This window comes from Protobothrops mucrosquamatus, unplaced genomic scaffold, assembly GCF_001527695.2.
Source record: "Protobothrops mucrosquamatus isolate PMUCROS unplaced genomic scaffold, P.Mucros_1.0 scaffold1658, whole genome shotgun sequence".
Lineage (NCBI taxonomy): Eukaryota > Metazoa > Chordata > Lepidosauria > Squamata > Viperidae > Protobothrops > Protobothrops mucrosquamatus.
Genome location: NW_015387815.1, coordinates 108,801 through 133,383, shown reverse-complemented (window position 1 = coordinate 133,383; position 24,583 = coordinate 108,801). Strand labels below are relative to the sequence as shown.

The 24,583-nt window shown below is 40.8% G+C and overlaps 1 protein-coding gene across 1 annotated transcript; it reads left to right on the top strand.

Moving 5' to 3' along the window:
- Nucleotides 1-10,092: 10,092 nt before the first annotated feature.
- On the top strand, nucleotides 10,093-21,268 carry LOC107293580 (tubulin beta-4B chain). Its single transcript, XM_015822737.1, has 4 exons — nucleotides 10,093-10,248; nucleotides 17,960-18,068; nucleotides 18,561-18,671; nucleotides 19,544-21,268. Exons 1-4 carry the CDS (start codon nucleotides 10,192-10,194, stop codon nucleotides 20,599-20,601), a joined length of 1,335 nt encoding a protein of 444 aa, XP_015678223.1. The 5' UTR covers nucleotides 10,093-10,191; the 3' UTR covers nucleotides 20,602-21,268.
- The last annotated feature ends 3,315 nt before the right edge of the window (nucleotides 21,269-24,583 follow it).

The following is a 24,583-nucleotide window of genomic DNA, read 5'->3' as shown; positions in this document are numbered from 1 at the left end:
GTATGAAAGAAGAAAAATGCAAATAAGAAATAATGGGGCAATAAGGATAAATACTCTAAAGAAGAATAAGGGGGAAAATGTAAATAAATAGAAGATTACTGTTACGAAGTTGATGTTAAAATATATATTGTGTATATATGTGTATTATGTTTTGTTTTGTTTTGTTTGTCGGTTTAAATAATAAAAATTATAAAAAAAATAATAATAATAAGATACATGGATCTGTGATAATCCAGAACAGTTCTGCTTTCTCCCTGTTGCTTGTCACTTCTTGCCACTTTCACCCACTAATGAACCAATAATTCCCTTCACTTTTTTCTTGTTTTTTACATGTTGAAAGAAGCTTTTTTTGTTATTTTTGACTTTGGTTGCAAGCCTTAGTTCATTTTGAGCCTTAGCTTTCCTCACTTCATCTTTGCAGGCTCGGGCTATTTGCTGATATTCTGACTTAGTTATGTGCCCCTCTTTCCACTTTCTATACTTGTCCTTTTTATCTTTCAATTTGTCAGAGAGTTCTTTATGCAGCCATGCTGGTTTCTTTTGAGAGCTGTTATTTTTCCTCCTTGTTGGTATTGTGCTAGACTGGGCTTTTATTATCTCACTTTTCAAAATTTCCCAAGCTTCTTGAGTTGTTTTCCCCTGGAGGATTCTCATCCATGGAATCCTTCCCAAGCCCTCTCTAAGTTTATTGAAATTAGCTCTCTTGAAGTCCAAGACTCTAGTTTGACTGTGTTCTATTGCTTGTGTTTCCATAATGTTGAATTCCAATATTGCATGATCACTTCCTCCCAAGGTTCCTATGGCTTCAACACCTTCTATCATTTCATCTCTGTTAGTGAGAATTAGATCCCAAATGGCTAATCCCCTAGTTCCCTTCTCTACTTTTTGGGAGACAAAGTTGTCTGCTATGTTTGTCAGGAATCTGTTTGATCTTCCACTTGGTGCAGAGTTTGTCTCCCAGTTGATGTCACGGTAATTAAAGTCCCCCATTACTATTGTGATACACTTCCTACATACCTCAGTTAGCTGACTAGCAAAAAGTTCATCTATTTCCTGTGTTTGGTTGGGTGGCCTGTAGTATACACCTATGGCAATGTCATTTCCCCCCCTTTTATATTGACCCAAATGCATTCAAGACGGTTTTCATCATTGTTGTACTCTATTTCTGTAGAGATGTAGTTATTTCTTACATAGAGAGCAACTCCGCCTCCTCTTTTATTTGGTCTGTTTCTTTTAAATAATTTAAATCCCTCTAGCTGTGTGTTCCATTTGTGGGTTTCATCCCATCATGTTTCCGTAATGGCAACATATCATATCTGCCCTAATTAACCTGAATTTCTAGTCCACCCTGTTTGCTGTTCATACTCTGTGCATTGGTGTATAGACATTCTTCTGTATTTAAGCCTATCTTCTGGAGTGTTGGCTATTCCTGCCAGCTTAGTGTCATCTGCAAATTTGATTAAGTTCCTCATCTATCCCCTTACCCAAATAATTGATGAAGATATTGAAGAGTACTGGGCCTAAAACAGTCTTGGGATACCCCACTGCATACTTCCCTCCATGCCCATATCCAAGAGCACAACTGGAAAAAAAATAGACATTGTACTAGGAAGGTGACTTTAGTCACTTGATAGTTTCTGATTTTTTGCTTAGATCTGAGACAACCAATTTGTCTAGTGGGTTAAGGCACCAGGTCTAAAAGTGGGAGACGCCTTAGCCATGAACTGGGTGACTTTGGACCACTCACTTTCAGCCCAACTCACCTCACAGAGTGGTTTTGGTGGGAAAAATAACAGGAGCAAGGTGTGTTGGATATGTTCACCACCTTGAATTATTTGTAAAAATAATGAAGGCGGGATATAAATAAATACAAAAATTAGATCTAAGGCATAAGAGATGGAGCATTTTCATTCATTGGGCAAAACAAGGGTCTAGAGGTTGGTCCTCATATATCCTCCAAATTCTATAAAACAATTGTATTGCTTAGTGATCATTCACAGTTACAATGAACCCCGAAAAAGGTACTTACAACCCAGATTCAAAGTTCTGATGGCTTCCACCACCATGCTGCAATCACATGAACAAATTTCAGTTGCTCAGTCCCTGGCTTAATTTATGGCCACTTGCAGCATCCCACGGTCACGTGACCTCAACTTATTATGCTTTTGCTGGAAACTGACATTTACTTCCAGTTTCTGGCAAAAGACGCCCCATAGCAAAGAACAGGTTCCCTTAACAACTGCCATAAAAGTTCATAAAATGGGCACAGACACATGATGACCCATGTAACAACTTTCACAACTTACAAGCATAATTATGGGCTTAATTACAGTCATAGGTTGAGGACTACCTATATCTATTTTGCTTTGAATTCTGTGTGATTGTTATTTCCCCTCATTTTTCCTATATTTTCCTTTTTCAAATAAAACCTATCTTTTCTATCTAGAGATCTAGCTTAATAAAGGAATGTGTTCTTCAAAGGTTCCCCATCTGCCACAATCCAGTTACACCTAATCTGACTTTGAAACCAAGCCAGATATCTACTTTGCCCACACATCTACACCAACAGCACCATCACAGTACAGATACAAATCATAGAAAATCATAGAATCACAAGGCTGAAAGGGGCCTTGGAGGTCTTCTAGTCCAACCCCCTGCCCTAGGCAAGAGTCCTTATATACCATCCCAGACACATGGATGTCAATCTTGGACAAATTAGAGGTGTCTTCACATTTTCGCAACTAACAACAAAGATGTTATATGTGATAATTTATAATCTGGATTCTATGTAAGACAAACTGCACAAATTGCAAAAAATAATTAACGGATGCAAAGTTGATATCAGGATTCAAAACAAAGTAATATCAGAACCCAGGCAGACCTCAAACCAACTGCTTAGAAAGATGAGACTTTTAACACCGCCAAGTGAGGAATTACTGAACTCACATCAAAAGGTTTACAGGATGTTTTAAAAAAAACAAAAAACCACATACATTACAATTGTTCAGGGATAAGGTATTGGTAATTTGTTCCACAAATTGTCCTATGTGTAATCTGCAACTGCATAACCACCGGTCTTCCTTGCTCCATCTCCTGCCTCACCTCACTTTAAATCCTACACAATTCTAGCAAATCTATGCATCCCATGAAGTGAGCAATAGCTCAGAAAACTTATGCTTTTTAATAAAGTTGTCTACCAGGGAAGCTGGGAATTATTTCATCCCCCTTGCTGGTTTGTAACAGCACCCCTATCTGGGAAATATATGTGCAGAATAAAAAGGATGGCCTTGATGGAAGATCCTTTACAAGGCAACTGGCAGATAAACATTACAGAACCCCATATGAAGTGGGAGGGCCCCAAAAACATCTCAGACAGATAGACGCACACACACACACACATTCATATGAATGTCAAAGAGAGGAGGAGAAGCACATTCAAACCTGCATGATTCTGTTACAATAAACAACCACAATAATAAATGAAGCCTTAGTTCCACCTACGGAAGCATCTGGTTCTTGATCTGGTTTGTTTGTTTATTGCCCACCCATCTTACCACAGGGTAACTCTGGCCAGCTATCTTGTAGGTCTGACAATATAATATCCCCAATTTTACTTGATTTGATATAATCCCCTATTCTACACAGTGCAATACTCAGAGAGACACCATAAGAAAATCTTAAGAAATCCATACTGAATTCAGTTCTGCTATCTCAGATCATTTACAAAGATAGATATAATAAGTACACATATAGTAGCAAGATACCTCCCTGTGTATGCTATTTCACTCAGTTCCCACATCCAAGAGATACTCTGCATCTCATTCAGGAAAGATAACAGTAATTTGACTGTTTGCCAACTTCCTTGAATCATTGGAAATTCCAGGAGCATCTTTTCGTGGACTGCCAGGCCCAAGCCCAAATGACATAGCAAAATCTAGTTGACTCCAATTCTTTACTTGCTTACACCTAATGGACAGATTTTTGTGAAACAAAAGCTATAACCTTCTAATCTACTAGATATATCCTGAGAGATTCTAAGTTGATGATGGAGAACCTATGATATGTGTGCCACAGGTAACAAGTTTTGCCATTTTTTGTGACATGCCAAGCCTCTGAAAGTCACGCAACAGAGCCCTGTTTTCACGCAGCCCCTGTAGCCTCCAAAAAAGCACACAACACCAGGGTGTGCTTTCCAGCACACTGAAAATTCAGTGGCTTTTTAAAATATTTGCTGCACTTAAAGCAGAGCATTTAGGCAGTAAATAGCCATTCCCAAAGTAAACAGGAAATCTAGTGAATTAGAAGGGATCAATTACATCCTACAGCATTTTCAACCACTTCAAACCTGCCCACCAAACCTTTTTCAAATTCAGATTACAAACTCTGCTCACTCTCCCTTTCTACTCCTTAAGAGGATTTATTTATTTTATATAGCATATGGCATATCAAACATGGACAAGCAATATAAATGAACATTTCAACTAGATTAGTAGAACCCAATAACATATAAATGTCAAAAAGATCTATGTTCAAATATTAGTGTCTAGGCAATCTACGGTAATCATTGAAGCGCAGCATTGTTTATATACTGTATAAAAAAACCAGATATTGGACCGGTGTATGCCCTCAGCCTACAGCCAGTCATAATGTGATCTACATCCTTAGGAAGTGCTCTAATTTCTTAAACTATGCTCATTTAAAAAGTGTCTAACATCATTAGAATCATATTAATATTTCAAATTTGGAATATATTTTTCACATAGGTCTAAAATCATAGAGGTCCTAAGGATAGAATACCAGCATTTATTACCTACCGTATATGCTAACGGATACTTTTTTACAGGATGTTTATACCATATGTGACCACCTACCCTTTTAAAAATGTCTTCAAATGAGTCCTAAAAAGGGAGGAAATATTAGAGGAAAGTAAATAAACATGTGCTCTAGTAAATAAAAAAACTGGATATTCTCTGCAAGATCTTCCAACTTGTGTTGCTAAAGCATCATTCAAGCATCTTAAATTATTTGCAAGGCATCTTCCTTTAAAAGCACATTTGTTTAGCATCCTTAAGTGTTATTCTTTTTCAAATGGAAAACTAGCTGATCTTGTTGTTTTATGCTAGCCAAAGAAGAGTTAACACTAATGCACACATGCACGTATGCTTTTGGTCTGTTCCTGTGAATAAAGGGAGATGTTGTTGTTTTTTTAAAAGTACAGTGTATCTTGATGCCAATGAACAGAAACAAATGCATCTACAGCAGGGGTCCCCAACCCCCGGTCCATGGACCGGGACCGGGCCGCAGCATGCCAGCAACCAGGCCACACAAACAAGCAAAGCCCCATCCGTGAGATGCAGGCAGCACACAAAACCACGTACCCTCCAGTCCATGGAAAAACCTCTCTCCATGGAACCGGTCTCTGGTGCCCAAAAAGTTGGAGACCTATGATCTACAGTATATTCCACTGACTGATACTTGATGAAAGCCTGATCTGTTGAGTGTAGCTGGAAGCAACCATTTAAATGGATGTATTATACTGCTACATGCTTTGTTTGGTTTGGGAATTGGCTAGCTTGCTATACTCTGTTTTCAACAGGACTGTGAATAATTCAGATGACAGACACAAGAGAAATTGAAATACAAATGTTTTAACTATTGTGTAGCTTGTCCATTTTTGGCACCAAAACACATGCATTGTGTAGCACTGAGGGGAGATCTGCATGTGTAACATTCAATTTAGTTTGAAAGAGCAAGAAGATGAAAAAGCAAGATGTTGGTTCTTAAGCCCTTTATTATGGGGTTATTGTAAGAATTAATTTAATATCAATATCTGTGTGAATGAAAAAATGTACAAGGTGGTTGTCATTCCCATCCTCTATTTCAGTAAGGGATTAATAATACAATACAGAATTGCTGTAAATATTCCTTCCCCCCACTGGTCATATCATCTGGGTATTCTGAGATTTACAGCCACACAAATCTATAAATATGAATTATTTCTAGGAATTACATTAGCACCCACAAATGACACAGATTAAACAGAGGCAGGAGCCAGGTTGATCAGTGGTTAAAGCACCAGGCTAGAAAGCAGGAGGGCCATGAGTTCAAATCTCACTTTAGCCATGAAAGCCAGGTGGGTGACTTTGGGCCACTCAGTCTCTCTCAGCCCAACCCAGCTCACATGGTGGTTGTGGGGAAAATAGGAGGAGGCAGATGTGTTGGATATATTGGCTGCCTTCAGTTATTTGTAAAAATAAGGTGGGATAAAAACAAACAAATAATTTTAAAAAGGAGTGGAACCGGTTGCATGGTTGGAACTGCCCTACTAACCAGGGCAACAATGGCTAAATTTTGCTGTTTCCCAAGCAAAATCCCCAGCAAGCAAAAGTCAGGATGGCCAGAAGTGGTTCAATGTGCATAAAAATGCACCTGGAGAAAAACAAAGCCTTTTTCTGCAAAAAAAAAAAAAAAGAAGAAGAAGAAGAAGACAATAAGACATGTGCAGAAAAGATACAGAAAATGGGATGTTTGTAGCCCTCCTCATTAGGCCTGGAGGAGGGTAAAAAAATCAAAATGGCAACTTTGAGTGTACAACCAAAAGCCCCACTTGGTTTTGACTTCTGTCACCATCTTGATTATTTTTCACTCCACATTTCTAGAAGCATCATCCTCTGAACTAGGAAGAAGCTTGGACAGGCTTTTCACCTGGATAGTATTTGTCATAATGGGAGAATAAAACTCTGGCACCAAGTCATAAATGCTCCTTTTTTGTCGCTCTAATATTGTTTCGTATTTACATACTGCTGTAACAGGATTTTAAACCCAATTGTTTAAGGTGTTGGGTGGGAGGGAGGGCGGGAAAAAAGGAAGGGGAAAGAAAAGAAAAAAGAAAATATGTGCAATTTTGTTTTTTGAAAACAAATCCCAGTTCCTGCCCTTTTAATTTTTATTTCCTCCTGTATAATTTTAGGCTGTCCATTAATGCCAAGATGTAATAGGATAATAATGGATAATAGATACTATGGAGTTTAGGTAATTAATACCCTTTGCATAAGCATGCAGTACCATTCTGTTCATCCAGCTTAACACCGACTGAGGTGCTACTTTGTGGAACTGTTTTCCTTTAGAAGAAAGATTGCAAGCTTCAGCAATCCACAAGCTACTGTTATTCTCTTTACTACAGCCAGTACAATCCTAGGCTGCATTAATAGAGGGATAGAATCAAGAGCACATGAAATTCTAGTACCACTTTACAAAGCCTTAGTAAGATCACACTTGGAATACTGAGTCCAGTTTTGGTCACCACGATGTAAAAAAGATGTTGAGACTCTGGAAAGAGTGCAGAGAAGAGCAGCAAAAATGAATAGGGGGCTGGAGGCTAAAACGTATGAACAACAGTTACAGGAATTGGATATGTCTAGTCTAATGAAAATAAGGATTGGGTGCAGACATGATAGCACTGTTCCAATATTTGAGGGGCTCCTACAAAGACAAGGGGGTCAAACTATTGTCCAAAGAACCAAAAGGCAAGACAAGAAACAATGGTTGGAAACTAATCAAGGAGAGAAGCCACCTGGAACTAAGGAGAGCAATCAACCAATAGAACAGCTTGCCTTCAGAAGTTGTGGGTGCTCCCTCCATCACTGAAGGCTTTCAAATAGAGGCTGAACAACCACTTATCTGAAATGATATAGGGTCTCCTGTTCAAGTAGGAGGTTTTTTTTAAAAAAAAATCCTCAAAATTGTGAGATATTCCAAACAAACAAAAAGATAGATTCACACAGAGAACCTTGATAAATCCAAGATGAGGCTATTAAACTCTGGATGATATAATAACAGGGTTATCACAATCCAGAAAAGGGTGTTCTGTAATGGGAATACCAGCTGAAAAATGGTAATAGGTCAGGAGTTCCCAAACATTCTCAATTCACAGCACTCTTAAGAATACCTAACAGTTCTGCTTCTCTAGCACCACTGTGATTTTGCTGCAGTGTTTTCAGTGCACCATTTCAGAACCATAGTAATAGACACTTCTGGTTAGAGAAGTCACATGGATCTTAAATGATAAATGACTTTACGGCCACCCAAAACTTACGGAATGAAATCAGTCTGAATGGTCATGTCCCCCAATTTCTGTACTTGGAAATGACCTGGCCCTATAGCCTCTGTCTTGTGAAGTGAGACAACCTCAATGTATTGGCCTTTAATACATCACTACATCCAAGTGCTGATTTAAAACATCCTGTTTGTGATATTATTGAAAATAGACCTGAATGTCAACCACGTATTAAGGTTGTCTCATTGCCCCAATTCCTACTAGTTTTGTAAAGATGTTAATATTGTGGATTCCAAAGCTCAGGGACCAGGGCTTAGAGACACAGCCAAACAAAGTAATTCTCTGTAATTTTCTTAGTAAATAAAAATAAAATCCCTTTCCCAAATGCACAAAGCAATCTAAAATATTGTGATCAGCAGTATCAAAAGCTGCTAAAAAGTCTACCAGATACAGGGGATTTGTCCTTCTTCTGAAGAAGGTTAACCAATAGAACAGGGTTTCTCAGCTTTGGCCACTTGAACTCTCAGAATTCCCCAACCAGCACGGTCTCAGGCAGAGCTGGGCTGGCAGAGGAATTCTGGGAATTGTTGAAGTCCCCAGGTCTTCAAGTGGCCAAGGTTGAGAAACACTGCAATAGAGCCAGCTACACTTGATTGGAGTGAATTCAAACTGAAATGAATCAAGATAATCGGGACCTCCAAAATTTGGGATCCACTTATTTTGTTTGCTAGCAGTGTGCTCCAGCCTGCATAGATACCAGTCTTTCAAACATTGCCCAAAATAGTTTACTGCAACTTGGACCATATACATATAAATACATAATGTTATACATACATATGTGGGAAGAATCCAGAGAAAGAAATATTTTGGGAAATATTAAAAAGACAGAATATATTTCCCCAAAGGATCTTAAAGGCAGAAACCAACCTCCCCCACAAGTCTCTCTGCCCCAAACAGAAACCAGGTCTGCAGAAATGCAGATGTGATAATCTTGTCAGAAAGATTGGAGCCAGGAAGCTTGGATTAGAAAGACAAAGATCCCTAGAATCAACAATCCCTCACACCAAAAAATCCAACAGTCATCAGCCACAGCCCCAGGGAAGCAGGATATGACCTTTGGGACATAATAAGATTAATCCACCACCATCAGAATACCAGAAAGGCACACTCAGACTCAGATCAAAGTTCATGCCACAACTCCAAACAAAAGCCCAAGAAGGTATAAAAACCCACCACTCCCTACCACATGTGGTCAGCTTTCCCAGAGCCATCTTTCTGTGTGGCTCTCCTCTTCAATAAACTACAACCTTCTTTCTAAATCAGTCTCCATTTTGCTTATTTCCAGCTTGGACTGGACCCTGATGAAGATTTTTCTTTCAACACATATAAATATGTAAATCCAAGGAAGGGTTCTTTCAAAAGTGGATAGAATACTGATTTTCCTTAAGGCTGGTGACACTCCAATGACCTATATATACCTTGCATCCAGGTACGCATTTTCTCCCACCTACGACAAATAAATTACAAATAAATAAACGACGGCAAACAGACAAACACAAGCATCTTCTCCATCCCCTCAAAACTGAACTAGATCCCATCCTCGGAGCTACTTAAGTTTTATTCATTTTGTAGCAAGAGATGTCCCTTGGTTTTTCATCGCCTCCGAAGCTGTTTTATCCTCGGATCCAAACTAAATATCCCACTGCAGGAGCAGCAGGTAACACGCGCAGGCAAGTAAAATAAGCGCCTCACTAAGTACGCCTATCCATTCACCCCGATCCGAACCGAAGAGATTGTCTTCGGAGATGCCCCAAAGGCTTCGGGTATTTCTCATCTAGGAATTGACAGAAGAGCGCCTGAACGCCGACAGGACAGGTGGGAAACATTTCGGCTCCTAGAGAGACGCTCCAGACGCACGTACAGCGCGCTACCGCCTGGCAAAGCGGCGCGAAAGGGTGGTGGCATTGGCATTGGCAGTCAACTGCAGCCCATGCGCAGTCGCTGCAAGAATAGCCCTCCCCTTCCCGGCGGAGCCCCATTTAAGGCGCATTACCGGAACGGGCTGAAGTCGGAGAGAGACGTGGAAAGTCGACAGTAGATCTTACGCGCAGCTAAAAGCAACCGACAGCAAAACCATGAGGGAGATCGTGCACCTGCAAGCCGGCCAGTGTGGCAACCAGATCGGGGCCAAGGTTAGAGGGGGAAAACGCGGCTGGTGGAGGGATTCTTCCCCGACTTGGTTCTCGGGCAGGTTGCGATCGGAGAGACAAAGGAAGGGAATGGTGTTAACGTGACCTCCAGGAGCTTAATAGAACCATTCCGCTCGGGATCGAGGCGCGGGGGGGGGGGGAGCTGAGCTGCGATCGAAATTTGCTTGAGGGGGTGGGGGAGCTGAGCGGGAAATTTCGCTGCTCTGATCTCTCTTCCTGTCCTCCTCGGGAATGCCTGTCCATAATGGCTCCCTACTGGAATGTGCCTGGAGCGTAGAGTGGGGAGATTGGGAAAGGGCGAGAAAGCGCGGCACTGATAGAGGGGAGAAGAGTGGCTTGGGTGCTCAAAACCTTTGGCAGGAGCCCTTTTTGCTTTGTGTCGCATTTTCTAACCGGGAACCTATGGCGGGAGTGGGCGGATCTTTCTGCAATGCGCCGCCAACATGGCTTCCGCCGTCCCCTCTCGTCTGAAGAAATCCCAGCAAAGACGGTGGGGGCAACGCGTCCATCCTTCTGGTTTCTGCCGGGCGCGAATTGATCCTCTAGTGGTTTTTGAATAACCGAGTATCGGTCCCGGACGCGTTTCCCGAAGTCTGCCAAGAGACACGTTTGCACCAAGCTTTTGGCGCAAATCCAGCCAGCTCGGTATTATCCTGACTGACTTCGTTGCACTTAGATTATTGTAACCTATGTGTTGTAATTGAGTTTGTGAAAAACTAACTCTAGTAAGAAATTGGCCTGAAATAGGGTAAACTGTGTATTCTGGTGCATAAAGCGGATTATGAAGAACTTCCCAGCAATCTTCCCCAACCTGTTCCCCTCCAAATATGTTGAGTTGCATCTGGCTAAACAAGGAGTCGTATAACCCAGCAGCTCATTTGTAAGATGCCACATAATGCAAAGCTGATGCATGACATGCACTGAATTATTTAAGACATTTCCTCCTTTGGTACACAGCATGTCTGAATGTCACGCATTTCTTTTAGGATGCTTCTTAGATTATATTCAGAACTTCCCACAGTCTGGCTGCCCTAGATATCTTAACCCCAGCTCTCACAACTAGCAGTGGATTGGAATATATTTTCTTTATCGGAGGTAGCCAACCAGGTATCCTCCAGAATGTGTCCCAGCCAATATAGCTAATGGCAAGGTATGGAGGGAAAAGCTCAAAAGCATCTGATATCTACTTTTCCTGGTATGCCTTAGAATACCATACAGTAGTCCTCGTTTAGCAACCACAGTTGGGACTGGCAATTTAGCTGTTAAATGAAATGGCTACTAAGTGACACCATGACTGTGCTTATTTTCCTTTGCTTTACAGAGCTGCAAAGCTCACAAATGAAGATTGATCGTAAAGTTATGTTTTCATCACCACTGTAACTGCAAATAGCAATTGGATGAGTTAGTCATTATTCAAGAACTACCTTTGATCTTAATTCTGACAACTCCTAATATATTCTTCCTGGCCACAATGCGACTTCTGTGCTGACATGTGGAATTTGTAAGGCAATCTGGTCTTTCACCAACATTTCTAGAAAGTTACAGCCAGCTCTCAACTGTCTTAGAAAATTGAGCTTCCTTTGTTAATTTGTATCCACAAACTGCTGGCTTAACCCACCAGTTCTAAGGAAAGGGGAAGTTGATCAGAAACATGGCACACCTTTTCCTCCTCCCCCACAATAGTGCTCCACCCTTGTTAGCAAGATAATCCTTCACATCAAGAATTAATGTTATAGATTTATGGATATATGAGAAAATTGAACCTTGATCTTTCTCCTTCCTGCCCTCCCTGATGGAGGGACTGGATTGTTACTAAACCAGTCCTTCTAGGAGATCACTTAACACTTAACTGCTGAGGCTGAACTATCACAGAGCAGGTAAAACTGGGCACTTCCACCTAAGACTGCACCAAAGGGGAGCTCACCAATTGTAATTGGGGTATTTTCTCCTCCTTGCAAAAATATTGGGGAAAGAGGTGCTTCTTCCTGGCTGCCTATTAGCTATGTAAATGAGCTTTTCCTGGTAGGAGCCTTCCCCTGCAGTCAGAATGAGTCACCATTGCTCAGCTCATTTTACTTTTTGAAAGCTCAGCAAGCTGCTTTTGGGGTTGGATCGGTCTATGAATAACCTCAAGCTGTTAACTTGTATCTCCCTGAAAAGAGACAGTTACCAGCTGGGCTACTGCTTCAGAAGGCATCCTTGACTTTCTGACATGGCTACCATTCCCAGTATCTCGCATGTGGTTTTACAACTATCTTGCTGCAAGGCCTCTCACAGAATATGCTGTGGTTCCCTAAACAGAATGAGCAGCTTTTCTTCCTGTCCCTCTCTTAAAAGAGGTACTTAACTTGTGGCTAAATCTTGTGAGGTTCCAAAACTTAATTTAAAAACAGAGCAGCCCATTCCCTTCACAGGGAATTTAAAAGGCTTATAGTACAATTTTCAATGTATTGTCTTAGTGATGGGATTTGTCCCCAACTCTCACACTCCAGCCTGCAAAACCAAGCTGGTATCAGTAGAAGCTTCAGCCTTTGGAGCAGGGGTCTCAAACTTGGCAACTTTAAGACTTGTGGCCTTCAACTCCCACAATTCTTTAGCCAGCCAGGCTGGCAGAGGAATTCTGGGAATTGAAGTCCACAAGTCTTAAAAGTTGCCAAGTTTGGAGACCCCTGATTTACAGCAATGAGATCTGGTGTGCTCTCCACATGCAAAGGCAGCATCTGAACTCTCCACCTGGTCTTCCTATTGCCGCCATAATAAAAGTGACTCCTTCTCTTTGACTTGGATATGACCGCTATCAAATCTGGCCTACAAGCTGTGAAATAGAAGTGGCTATTGTTGGTCAAAATAAACAGTCTCTCTTAACTTTAAGGCTCTGTCAGCTGTATAATCTTGTATTTTGCTATTGAGTCCTCTTTGGCAACCAGGAGAGTCTAATCTCTGATTTCTCTTCCTAATTTGGGGAGAAAAATGAAAACAAACAATGGCAGTAAATTCTCAGCCTGAAGGGCAGTGGAGTGCTGGAGATTTGCTGAGCTGGACAGTGTCCTTGCTGCTGAGCTTTCCCTGCAGCCTAGCAAGTGCCCTGGCACCTGATTGGGGCCATACTGAGAACTCCTCAGCAATCCAGGCGATTGCTAAGGCTTGTCATTTGCTCACGTGCTGGATTTACAATTGCAGTGTTTCCTTCTCTGCACCGCTCTGGCTGTTTTTTTCCCCTGCGGTGTACGTGCAGAGGGGGACTCTAAGGGACATGGCCGTGTCTGCATCTCCCTCGTCTTCACCCTCCAAACGCTTGCTTGCTTTCCCCAGCCCCGCCTGCTTTCCCTGGCGATTGGTATAAATAGAAACTGCCACTCATGCTGCAGCAGAATGTGAGAGAGACGAGTATGACCCAGGAGTTCCATTTAAAGCTGAGTGGCAGCAGGCACAAAATAGGGAGAACCAGCTGTACAGTCTGCCTGGTCTGCAAGGCCCAGAGAAGTAGGCCAGACAAAAGAGGGAGAGCTTCCCTACCTCTGTAAGGGGAAGTAGTGGGCATGTTTGAATGGAAGGCTTCCCATATCCTACTGGCAAAAATAAGCCAGAGTATAGTATAATAGATTTCTAGAAACACAAATAAGCCCACCTTCTGTTCTGTTTTGTACAAGTTACAGGTAGTCCTCGATTTACAACCATAATTGAGTCCCATATTTCTGTTGCTAAGCAAGATAGTGAGTGTTGCCCCATTTTGTGACCTTTTTGCCACAGTTCATTAAGCAAATTGCTGCAGTTATGTGAATCATGAGGTCATTAAGTGAATCCCACTTCCCCCATTGACTTTGCTGGTTGGAAGCTGGCTGGGAAGGTTACAAAGGGTGATCACATGACCCCGGGACAGGGCAAGTGTCCTCAATATATGCCAGCTGCCAAGCGCCTGAATTTTTAATCATGTGACCATGGGGCTACAGCAACAATCGCAAGTGTGAACACTTTTTTCATTGCTGTTGTAACTTTGAACAGTCATTAAACAATTGGTTGTAAGTCAAGGACTACCTGTATGAAATTAACATAATTTAGTATTATGAGTTTTAATATTTCATTAAAGTTTATTATAAGATAAAATACAAATGGAAACCAAAGTCAACAAAGAGGAAGAAGAGAAGTGCAAAGAGGAAGAAAAAATAAGTAGTGATTTCTGAATTTTCTTTACTGCGGAAGAATACAAAAAGAGTGAGTTTCAACCTTTGGCTTTACATTCTAAACAGTTCAAACCATTTGTACAACAACAAAGTCATTCTAGTCATCAAAACCTAAAATTAAAGTTGCATTTTTTCAGTTTCAAGCACGAAGTCCCGAAGCAGTTTCCAAGTAGGGAAAAAAAACCTACCGTATGTAGATTCTTCTCTTTAACTAACACAGTCAATTTTGCCATCTTTGCCAACATAATTTAGTACTGTATTACAAGCTGCTTTATGTTCTTTAAAAGTCCTGTTCTGCACAGTTAACATAAATAGTATTCTGAATTTTTCTATTTAAGGTACAACAACTTTAGATCAAATTGTTTTAAATCCTGTTGTGGTAAGGATCCGATAGAATTAAGATCTAACACAAGAATTTGAAATAAGAACTAGTATTTTAAATACTATGTCCCAGCAGCATTCATTACTCTGGCTGGGAGATAGGATCCCCAGCTAATATGCCAAAAATGGGAAAATACTAGCACTTAAAAGTTTAAACATTTCAAGAATTACACTGATCCCTTTGCTTGGCTGCCAATGGTGGAAGTAAGTTTTCCTATGTTCCTGTTTAAATTGGCTGAGTTCGTATTTTCTGCTAAGTCATAATATGATTTATTTGACTTTTGCTTAGTGCGGTGCTTAGTGCACTGTGGTTTGTAAATTATAGCTCTGTGTGTGAAGCCACCATGAGTAAAAAAGTAGTTTGGTTGTGTTTATCTTCCCCTTGTTGGCTTCCTTGAGCCAACACATCTAGCTCAGTATATTATGACACAAGATGCTGGACCATCAGATCTTCATTCTGATCCATCCATTTTGCGTATGATTTGCCTAATTCAGTACTGCCAACAGTTTGGTCAGTGGCTCTCCAGAACTACAGATAGAGACTATATCTGCCCTATTTCAAGATAGCAATGTTGGCAAAATAACATATATTACCGCAGAGCGATGATTCTTCCTTAAGCTTAAGAGGGAAAATAAATGTTTTCTTTCTCTTCTCATGCAAAAGATGGCTAAAACAAGGCTTTGCAAAAAGACAAGTTTTCCTCACCTTCCCAAGGGCCACTGATTTGAAAAAGGCAATGCATTTATGATACAAAGAAGCGAAACTAAATATTTCTACATCTACAAAGCTTTTATACAGTATCCCATAGCACAGACACTTATAAATATAGAACACATATATCTAGGAGATGTGGAAAGAGAAAGCTTTTGTAGAAAAAAAGTCCTCTATTATATGAATCTAAACAGTTGGAGACCTGAAACAAATTACAGTAGTTTACTGAAGTATCCTAAAATGATGGCCACTGGGTTCCTGGCCAATCAGACCCAGAACCTCAAATACAGATATGCAAAATATTATATAGGAAAAAATATATTATGAATAATAAATAATTAATCATTAAACACATCAGATGTAATCTAGCTTACAGCTGAATTCCTAGGGTTTAAACAGGGAGGTACTTTAATTGGGTTTTATACTTTTGATTAAGTTATGTTACACATAGTTAAGGTTATCCTGTTGCAATCTTCTTCTGTGGTATGAAAATAAGTCCCATGAGCATACTGTACATCCCATTCTTGCAATTATCCACTAGATTTCTCCGAGAAAGGAGGAGACACAAGTTGGTGCATAGATCCTGCAGTGGGTGGGGCACATCCTTGGAGTCTAGTCTATAGGATAGTGAACCCTCTTTAAACATTTGGAGGCTGTAATGAAGACACTGCTTTTAAGATCATAGTACAGGTAGTCCTTGACATATGATCACAATTGAGCCCAAAATTTCTGTTAAAGTAAAACATTTGTTAAACAAGTTTTGCTCCATTTTATGACCTTTCTTGCCACAGTTGTTAAGTGAATCACGGCCATTGTTAAGTTGGTAACAGTGAATCTGGCTTCCCTAGTGACTCAAGGATGAAACTTTGGCAGCTATATGCCTCTGCATTTCAATTTGCCTTTAGAGTAAGGGGGGGGGGGAGATGTTACTTTTGAGTGGGTTAGAGAAGGAGAAACAAAACTTCTATGATTCCGCTGAAGACCGTGAAAGCCTGAAACCTTTTCAAGGACACCATAACCGATGTGGATTTGAAGCAGGCAGTTCCCATAACAAAGTGAATTTGTTTATATGGACTACGTAAGACGTTGGGGGGGGGGTGTTGGCTGGGAAAATTATTGTTTAAGTCTATGAATTGATATTGGTGTTGCTTCAACATTACCATGCAGTGTATTCAATAAACAGTAAGATTTTTGGAGATGGAATGAACCTGGAGTTGTATTCGGATTCTCGAGCTGGATATTGACAGTGACTTTGCTTGTCAGGTCACAAAATGTGATCACATGTTCCTAGGACACTGCAACCGTCATAAATATGAGTCAGTTGCCAAGCATCTGAATTTTGATCATGTGACCATGGGGTTACTTCAACAGTCGTAAGTGTGAAAAACGGTCATAACTCACTTTTTTCAGTGCTGTTGTAACTTTTAACAATCACTAAATGAACTGTTGTAAATCGAGGATTACCAGTATTGTATGAGATTTGCTATCACCCTCTCATTTCCCTAAAAGATTATGAATTCCAGCTGCAGTTTATGGCAACAGATCATCATGAAGCACAGTAAAGCTTCTCATGGTTTGTGTATTAACCTCAGCAGGCAGCAGCAGATGCTTAAATAATGAAGGGCAGGCAACCGAATCCTGTCTTCCAAAACCTTGCTGGGACCATATGAGACATCCTCCCCATTGTACTTGGATAAAACTGTCCTTAGGAGTACAGGGGAGTTGGTATAGGCTGAGTGTCAAAACTGAATTTCTTATTGCCCAAAGTGTAGTATGGCCTGGTGTGGGTGTCTCTTAGATTACCTACTAGACCTTTCAAAAATTGTACCCTGAAGGTAGAAAGTTTGAAAGCCGTAGTACTGAATCAGATGACTGGTTGATGTCTGTGGAACTGAATCCTGTCTATTTCACAAATTCCTCTGGAGGTCAGGATGACAGATGAGAGCTTGTTGAGTGAAGAGGAATTGATACCCTTGCCTTGCCAATGCTTGAGATAATTGGTAGCAGATCCAATATGTGCCGTTTGACTGGCAAAATGATCTGAAGTAGGGGGCAATGCTGCAATTAATCTACCCTCCCTGGTTATATTGCTGTCCTATGCAACAGTTGCATACTGACAAATGCCATCAGCTGTAAAGAAATGTATCTGCCTGCTTTGCAAGGCTGCACTAGAGACTCATGGAAAAAGGCTTTGTGATTTTGGCACCTTTAGTGGAAAACCCAGATGGTACCCTCCCTGCTAATGAGCCCAGTCCAGTATTGAAGCCCCTCCGGATAAATTGATGATATGTCGCACTACACTCCCACATAAAAGCTATCCAAATATGTGGTAGAACCTTGACATTAAAGTGAGCCCAGTCTGGTTTTCAGAAGGATTTGTCCTGTCACTAATTCTTTGTCCTTTTCCCTGACTTAACAGTTCTGGGAAGTCATCAGCGATGAACATGGCATTGATCCCACTGGCAGCTACCATGGAGATAGTGACTTACAACTGGAAAGGATCAACGTCTACTACAATGAAGCCTCAGGTCAGGTTCCCTGCATTTCAGAGTGCCAGAGACATCTCTCTTCACTGCCTCCATTCTGTTCAATGTTACCTCCTTTCTGCCCACCTCTGTCCTGATATCTGATATATTCTTTTTTTAATGGAAAAAATAAAACGAACATTGCTTTTTGGTTCCTAAGTGAAACATGCTATTTGCTGAGCAAAAAGTACAATGTGGAGATACAAGGCCTTACCTAACTTCTTTATTGCATATATGACAATTTCAGTTTTGTTTAGTATATAATCTATAATTTGTTGTCACCTCAGTCCTTTTTATGAATCCAACCATTTTCTTCTCTCTAAATCTGTTAGTATCTCTCCTTAACCCTGGTGAGAGAATGTTTGTATTGCTATCACAATGAAATCACAGTAACCCTGAAAGCAAATCTTAATCAGACATAGCATGTTAGATTAAATGGGTTGAACTGTTTCTGATTGTCAGCAGGGAGATTCTTAAAGTTATTTTTCTACCCAGGTGGCAAATATGTGCCTAGAGCTGTCTTGGTTGACTTGGAACCTGGAACCATGGATTCTGTAAGATCTGGACCTTTTGGACAAATATTCAGGCCTGATAACTTTGTCTTTGGTAAGGATCATTGCTGAGGTACTCTGCAATTATTCTCCAGTCAAGTTAGACCAGAAATTTTGCATACTGCAGCTATCTCCCTTAACATGCTTCTTCACACTCTGTTTTGTTTTAATTAATTATTAATTTACAACTAATTAAAAATCTGAAATAATATGATTTACAGCAAAAACAAAACTACAAATTCAGCATCTGCTGTTTAGAAATTAATTATTTCAGTGTTGTTGAACCAGATTTGTTTGACCTACTATTGAAAAAGACTCAATTCAGGAGTTGTCAGAGAACAGGATATATATTGTTATCACTATTCCAAAGATGTGCATGAGTTTCTTAGTCTTAATTTTTTCCAGTGTTAAACAACTATTCTCTTTCTGCCCTGTCCATAAGTCTTGACTGATAGGAGAGTAGACTTCACACATTAGGGATATCACTTAGTAACATGTATATCTTTAACAAGCAATGATCAATGTCACTATGTTTCTACAATCCAGCGACATTGAAATCCAAATGGAACAAAAGTAGGGCAAACCAAGATCACACAAGTATTTCTGTATGATGTTCAAGTGAAATACAATTGCTATTAACTGGTGGTGTAATTATGATGTCAAATATGAGCTAGGCTCTTGCACAACTCATTGCCCTTGGAGCTATTAGGAGACTATTTGCAGACTGTTTCAAAATATTATGTAGATTTTTATATGCATTGATACTTTAGCAACTGAGGAAGCTTGCCTTTAGGGGGAAAAAGTAAATGAGAGAAAGTGAAAATTAATTTGTAGCAAGCATTCATTGAACTCATTGCAAATGGCAAACAATAAACCAAATATTTTTATCCTCTTCCTTCCCCCCCCCCCAAAATTCCTGCTACTCAGGTCAAAGCGGTGCTGGGAACAACTGGGCCAAAGGCCACTATACAGAAGGAGCTGAGTTGGTCGATTCTGTCCTAGATGTGGTAAGAAAGGAAGCTGAGAGCTGTGACTGTCTCCAGGGTTTTCAGCTTACCCACTCTCTAGGTGGGGGCACTGGATCAGGGATGGGTACCCTGATGATCAGCAAGATTCGTGAGGAATATCCAGATCGTATCATGAACACCTTCAGTGTGGTACCATCACCCAAAGTTTCAGACACAGTAGTGGAACCCTACAATGCTACCCTCTCAGTACACCAACTGGTGGAGAATACAGATGAGACCTACTGCATTGACAATGAGGCTCTCTATGACATCTGTTTCCGTACCCTCAAGCTAACAACTCCCACTTATGGAGACCTCAACCATTTGGTCTCTGCTACCATGAGTGGTGTAACAACCTGCCTCCGCTTTCCTGGCCAACTCAATGCTGACCTTCGCAAGTTGGCTGTGAACATGGTTCCCTTTCCTCGCCTGCATTTCTTCATGCCTGGCTTTGCCCCTCTGACCAGTCGTGGCAGCCAGCAGTACCGGGCCTTGACTGTACCAGAGCTAACACAACAGATGTTTGATGCCAAAAACATGATGGCAGCCTGCGACCCCCGTCATGGGCGTTACCTGACAGTAGCAGCTGTCTTCCGAGGCAGGATGTCTATGAAGGAAGTGGATGAGCAGATGCTGAACGTTCAGAACAAGAATAGCAGCTACTTTGTGGAATGGATCCCCAACAATGTCAAGACAGCTGTGTGTGATATCCCACCCCGTGGCCTTAAAATGGCAGCTACTTTCATTGGTAACAGCACAGCTATCCAGGAGCTCTTCAAGCGTATCTCAGAGCAATTCACAGCCATGTTCCGTCGCAAGGCCTTTCTCCACTGGTATACGGGTGAGGGCATGGATGAGATGGAGTTTACAGAGGCCGAGAGCAACATGAATGACCTGGTGTCAGAATACCAGCAGTATCAGGATGCTACTGCTGAAGAAGGCGAGTTTGAAGAGGAGGCAGAGGAGGAAGTTGCATGATCTCTCTTCTCTACTCTATTCTGCTCTTCTCTTTGTCTCTCTTCCTGCCCTTTACTCCTCTTCTTTATTCCAGCCAGTCTTCTGAACCATTTTGGACCATGTTGCCTGCCTTGGCAAAGACTTGGAACATTGTAAGCCAGCCTAAAGGATCTTAAGAGTGGAATCTTCTGAGGCTTACCTGCCTGCCTGCCTGCCTATCTCAAATTCTGCAGGGTGGAATAATGCATATAAGAGTACTGTGTTGTTGGTATGAGGAGGAAGAACAGGCCTCTCAGTTGTATTCAGGAATGGCAGCCACTGGTAATGTTTCTAGCTAAAAGCACTAAACAACATATTTTCTTATCCTCTCCCAGTCCCCTCCTCTTTTCTTTTCCCTCCGCCCAATATCTCATGCACATCCCTCTGTGATGTCTGTCTTGAGTGTTCTGTGTAGTCATGTAAGTTTTTGTTTCCAAAGATGAGTACGCGCTAACTCGTAGCTTGCATTTGTTTGGGTTTTCTTCATCCAGGTTGGGCTTAAAGGAAAGATTAATGGAACCGGGGGGGATAGTTGAGGGGAATGGGGCACAGTCCTTTAGCATGAAATATAGTCCCCCCCTTTGAGTGTATTTGTTATCAAAGAATTGTATGTCTCAACAATAAACTACTGAAAAATAATTCAGACTAATGTTGGTTTCAGAGATTGTTTTAAATCTACCTTTTAAATGCATGACTTTCTCACTGTCTCTTAATGTATTGCATTATCTCTTTATCTCTTAAGCAAATTTCTGTCTGTGATGGAATCTGTGAGAAAGGATGGAACAGCTCACAGAACTCCTTTCTTAACGTATTCACTATAAATGAAGGCTGGAATATACTTACATAGTTTCCAAGACTGTAGCCTAACTCTGACCTTAAACCTGATAAATGACTTTGCAAACCTTCTTTTCTTGGTCATGTGCTGCTATTTGGGGCTTGACACTATGAGATAAGCTGAAGTAAGATAGAGCAACTGGCCCAAATTTATCCAGAGAGTTCAGTGATTGCATTGGGACTTGAGCATGGGTTTTCCCAGTCCTTGTCCAACCACTCTGCTATGCTGTCTCGCCAAATGGAAAAGCAGTATGACCCTCAGGACTGGGAAAGGCATAATCGATTCTCTCTTTTTTTGCTTTACTCTGAAGATTTAACCTGACTGATGATGATTATGTACCATCAAATCACTTTTGACTCCTAGCAACCACATAGATATTTTTCTGTGATTGGTTAAACCTGGTGTCCCAAACAGTATACTCAATGATGCCTATGCTTGAAGCCTGGGACTATTAATATGAAGGAAAGGGGATGTAGGTTTATGGGCATCTTTATGGGAGGCAAACAGAGTTAACTGGGGCAGCCTGTAAGGACTGTAGATAGATAGATAGATAGATAGATAGATAGATAGATAGATAGATAGATAGATAGATAGATAGATAGATAGATAGATAGATAGATAGATAGATAGATAGATAGATAGATAGATAGATAGATAGATAGATAGATAGATGATAGAATTTCACATAAGTATCACAGCAGATGCAAAGATGAGGCAACTAGCAGAATGCAAAGCAAGCAGGTTTGAGTAGTGGAACAAGTTATGTCTTCCCTGCGTAGTGTGACTACTTGATTAACAATGCACTTCCTTTGGGATAATTACACTGAGAGTTCCCTGCAGCACTTTCTCTTTACCACTTTCAATTAAGAAAATATTGCTTGGTAAGATTCAGTGCATTCTGGACAATGCCATTAGTTTACATAAGATGAAAATTTTGGCTTCCTTAAAATCTTGGCTTCTCTTAGTTTGTGCCTTCCCAAAATATTTGAATATGTGGAAATAATGTCAATGGTCAGTGTGGTATAGTGATCAAGATGCTAGATTAGACTAGGGGAGACCCAGTTGAATCCACCCCAGCTTACTCCACAATATAATTGCTAGGATAAAATGAAGAAAAATCCCTCTGCAAATCACCTTGAGATTGGGGAGGAAATTTGAGATATAAATAAGAATATTAATATAAATAAGCAGGCGCTCCCAAGAAGCAGAGGTATTGGGTAGGAGCATTTTTTGCCCACTCATTTCTTTTTTTCTGAGAATAAAGTTGCAATATCGTCTATTTTCTCTTTCATGATAGCCACAGTCAGGTTCCTCCAAGTGCTAAATAAGACTCCAATATTCTTTTGACACTCTTATTGTAAAGCTTTCCCCTTCTGATTTTCAGTGGCAAGTGGCTGGGTTTGCACTGAGCCTCGAGGCAGTCATAACTCTCGTTTTAAGTTTTATAAGGTGTCCCTGTAAGCACGGAGGGGAAGTGTATACACTAACCCAGCAGTTTGGATCCTCAAGTTTGTTATCCCCCATTAATCGGAAGCCATGTAAAAGTGATCAGGTTTACATCAAAGATAAAAAGAGGATGGGAGTAACCTGTTTGCATTTCTTGCAAAGTGTCATTGCTCCCAGCATTATTGCCCTCTTAGTTACCCTTATGCATGACTGAAGATGTTACTATGCAAAAGCACTTTGTATCTTTTACCCATTGCATAGTAATGCTGGGAAGTAATCGTAGGCAATAAGGAAAGTAACAGAAAGGCAACGCTACTCTGTCAAGGCTGGTGCTGGATACTGTATAATAAAAGATTATTGTTTTTGGCATGAAAATGTCAGATTTATAGCATAATACGAATAGTTAAAATGGCTAAGGAATAGTTAAATAGTTAACTAAGGATAGTTAAAATGCTAAGGAACCACTTAGCCATCTAGCTAGCTCTGGCAACATTATTCTGAATGAAGTTAGCAAAATACTCCAGCACTGCTCTCCTGTCTGTAAGAGGAGAAAATTGTGGCTTTCAGCATGCAAAGCATAGGCATCACCAGAGACCAATACAAAGTAATACGCTGCACCTCCTTTTGATGCCCTAGAAGCCTCAGTTCTGTCCATTCAACTAGAGCCAGTAATATGTTTTTCTGGGCATTTCTCCATAATTTTCTTTACCACTTGCTTGCTTTTCTCATCCAGCTGATGTGGGAGGTATGTTTGAGATAAACTCATCCTTAATTCATTTAACCTTTCATTCTAATTGGATTATTATTCTTGAATGTGCTTCATTTTCCTCCATGTAAATGGTTCGCTGCCCTTCATTCCTCCTAAAGGTATTGCTGCATTTGTTGAAAAAGCTGTAGTGAAAAAGAAAATCTGGGCTTTGTGAGTTTTCTGCAATATGTGATTGTCCTCTCTTATGACTTCAAACATTGGGAGAAGTTTTAATTCTACTGGGGCTTGGAGGATTGTCAAAACTTGTCTTAGAAGGGTGGGTATCATTAATATGCCATCACAGGGAGAAATTTAGCAGGAATATTTCACTAGTGACAGCCACCAAGAAGAGACTAGTTTGGCAACATTTTTCTAAGCCCTTCAACTAGGCCTTCACAGCACTGCATCAGGAATGCTGGCGCTTTTCTCAAAACCTCTCCCAGCATCAGTCTTTGTTGCCCTTGCTTGGTGGAATCTGGTGTCAGCTGTCCCAGAACAAAGAGGTTGCATTGTAATTCACTACCCTATGGGCTGTCAGGCCTCATAATGTGCCTCTGTGTGGGTTGGAAAGAAGACTGTGACCGGATACCACCTGTGCCATTCTTTGGATTTTGTTTATGTTCCTTATGTGACATTGAGTCCTATTTGAATAGCAGGAGCCAGAATGAGAAATAGACAAGGCAAGCATAGTATTTTGTTCCCCAGGTCAGGAAAATCCAACTGAACAATGTTGATGGGGGAAGAAACGGGGAGGGGGCAGACATTTTGACAAGGACCCACTGGAGGTTGTGTACCTCGATTCCAAAAGCTGAAGGCATTCTTGTGACATTACTGAGGTGCACAGCCACATGCAGGAGGTAGTAGTTCACCCATCCTTTGTGCATAAGGAAGGGAGCTCAGCAGCCATTGCAACACAATGTCCTTTATTATAGATT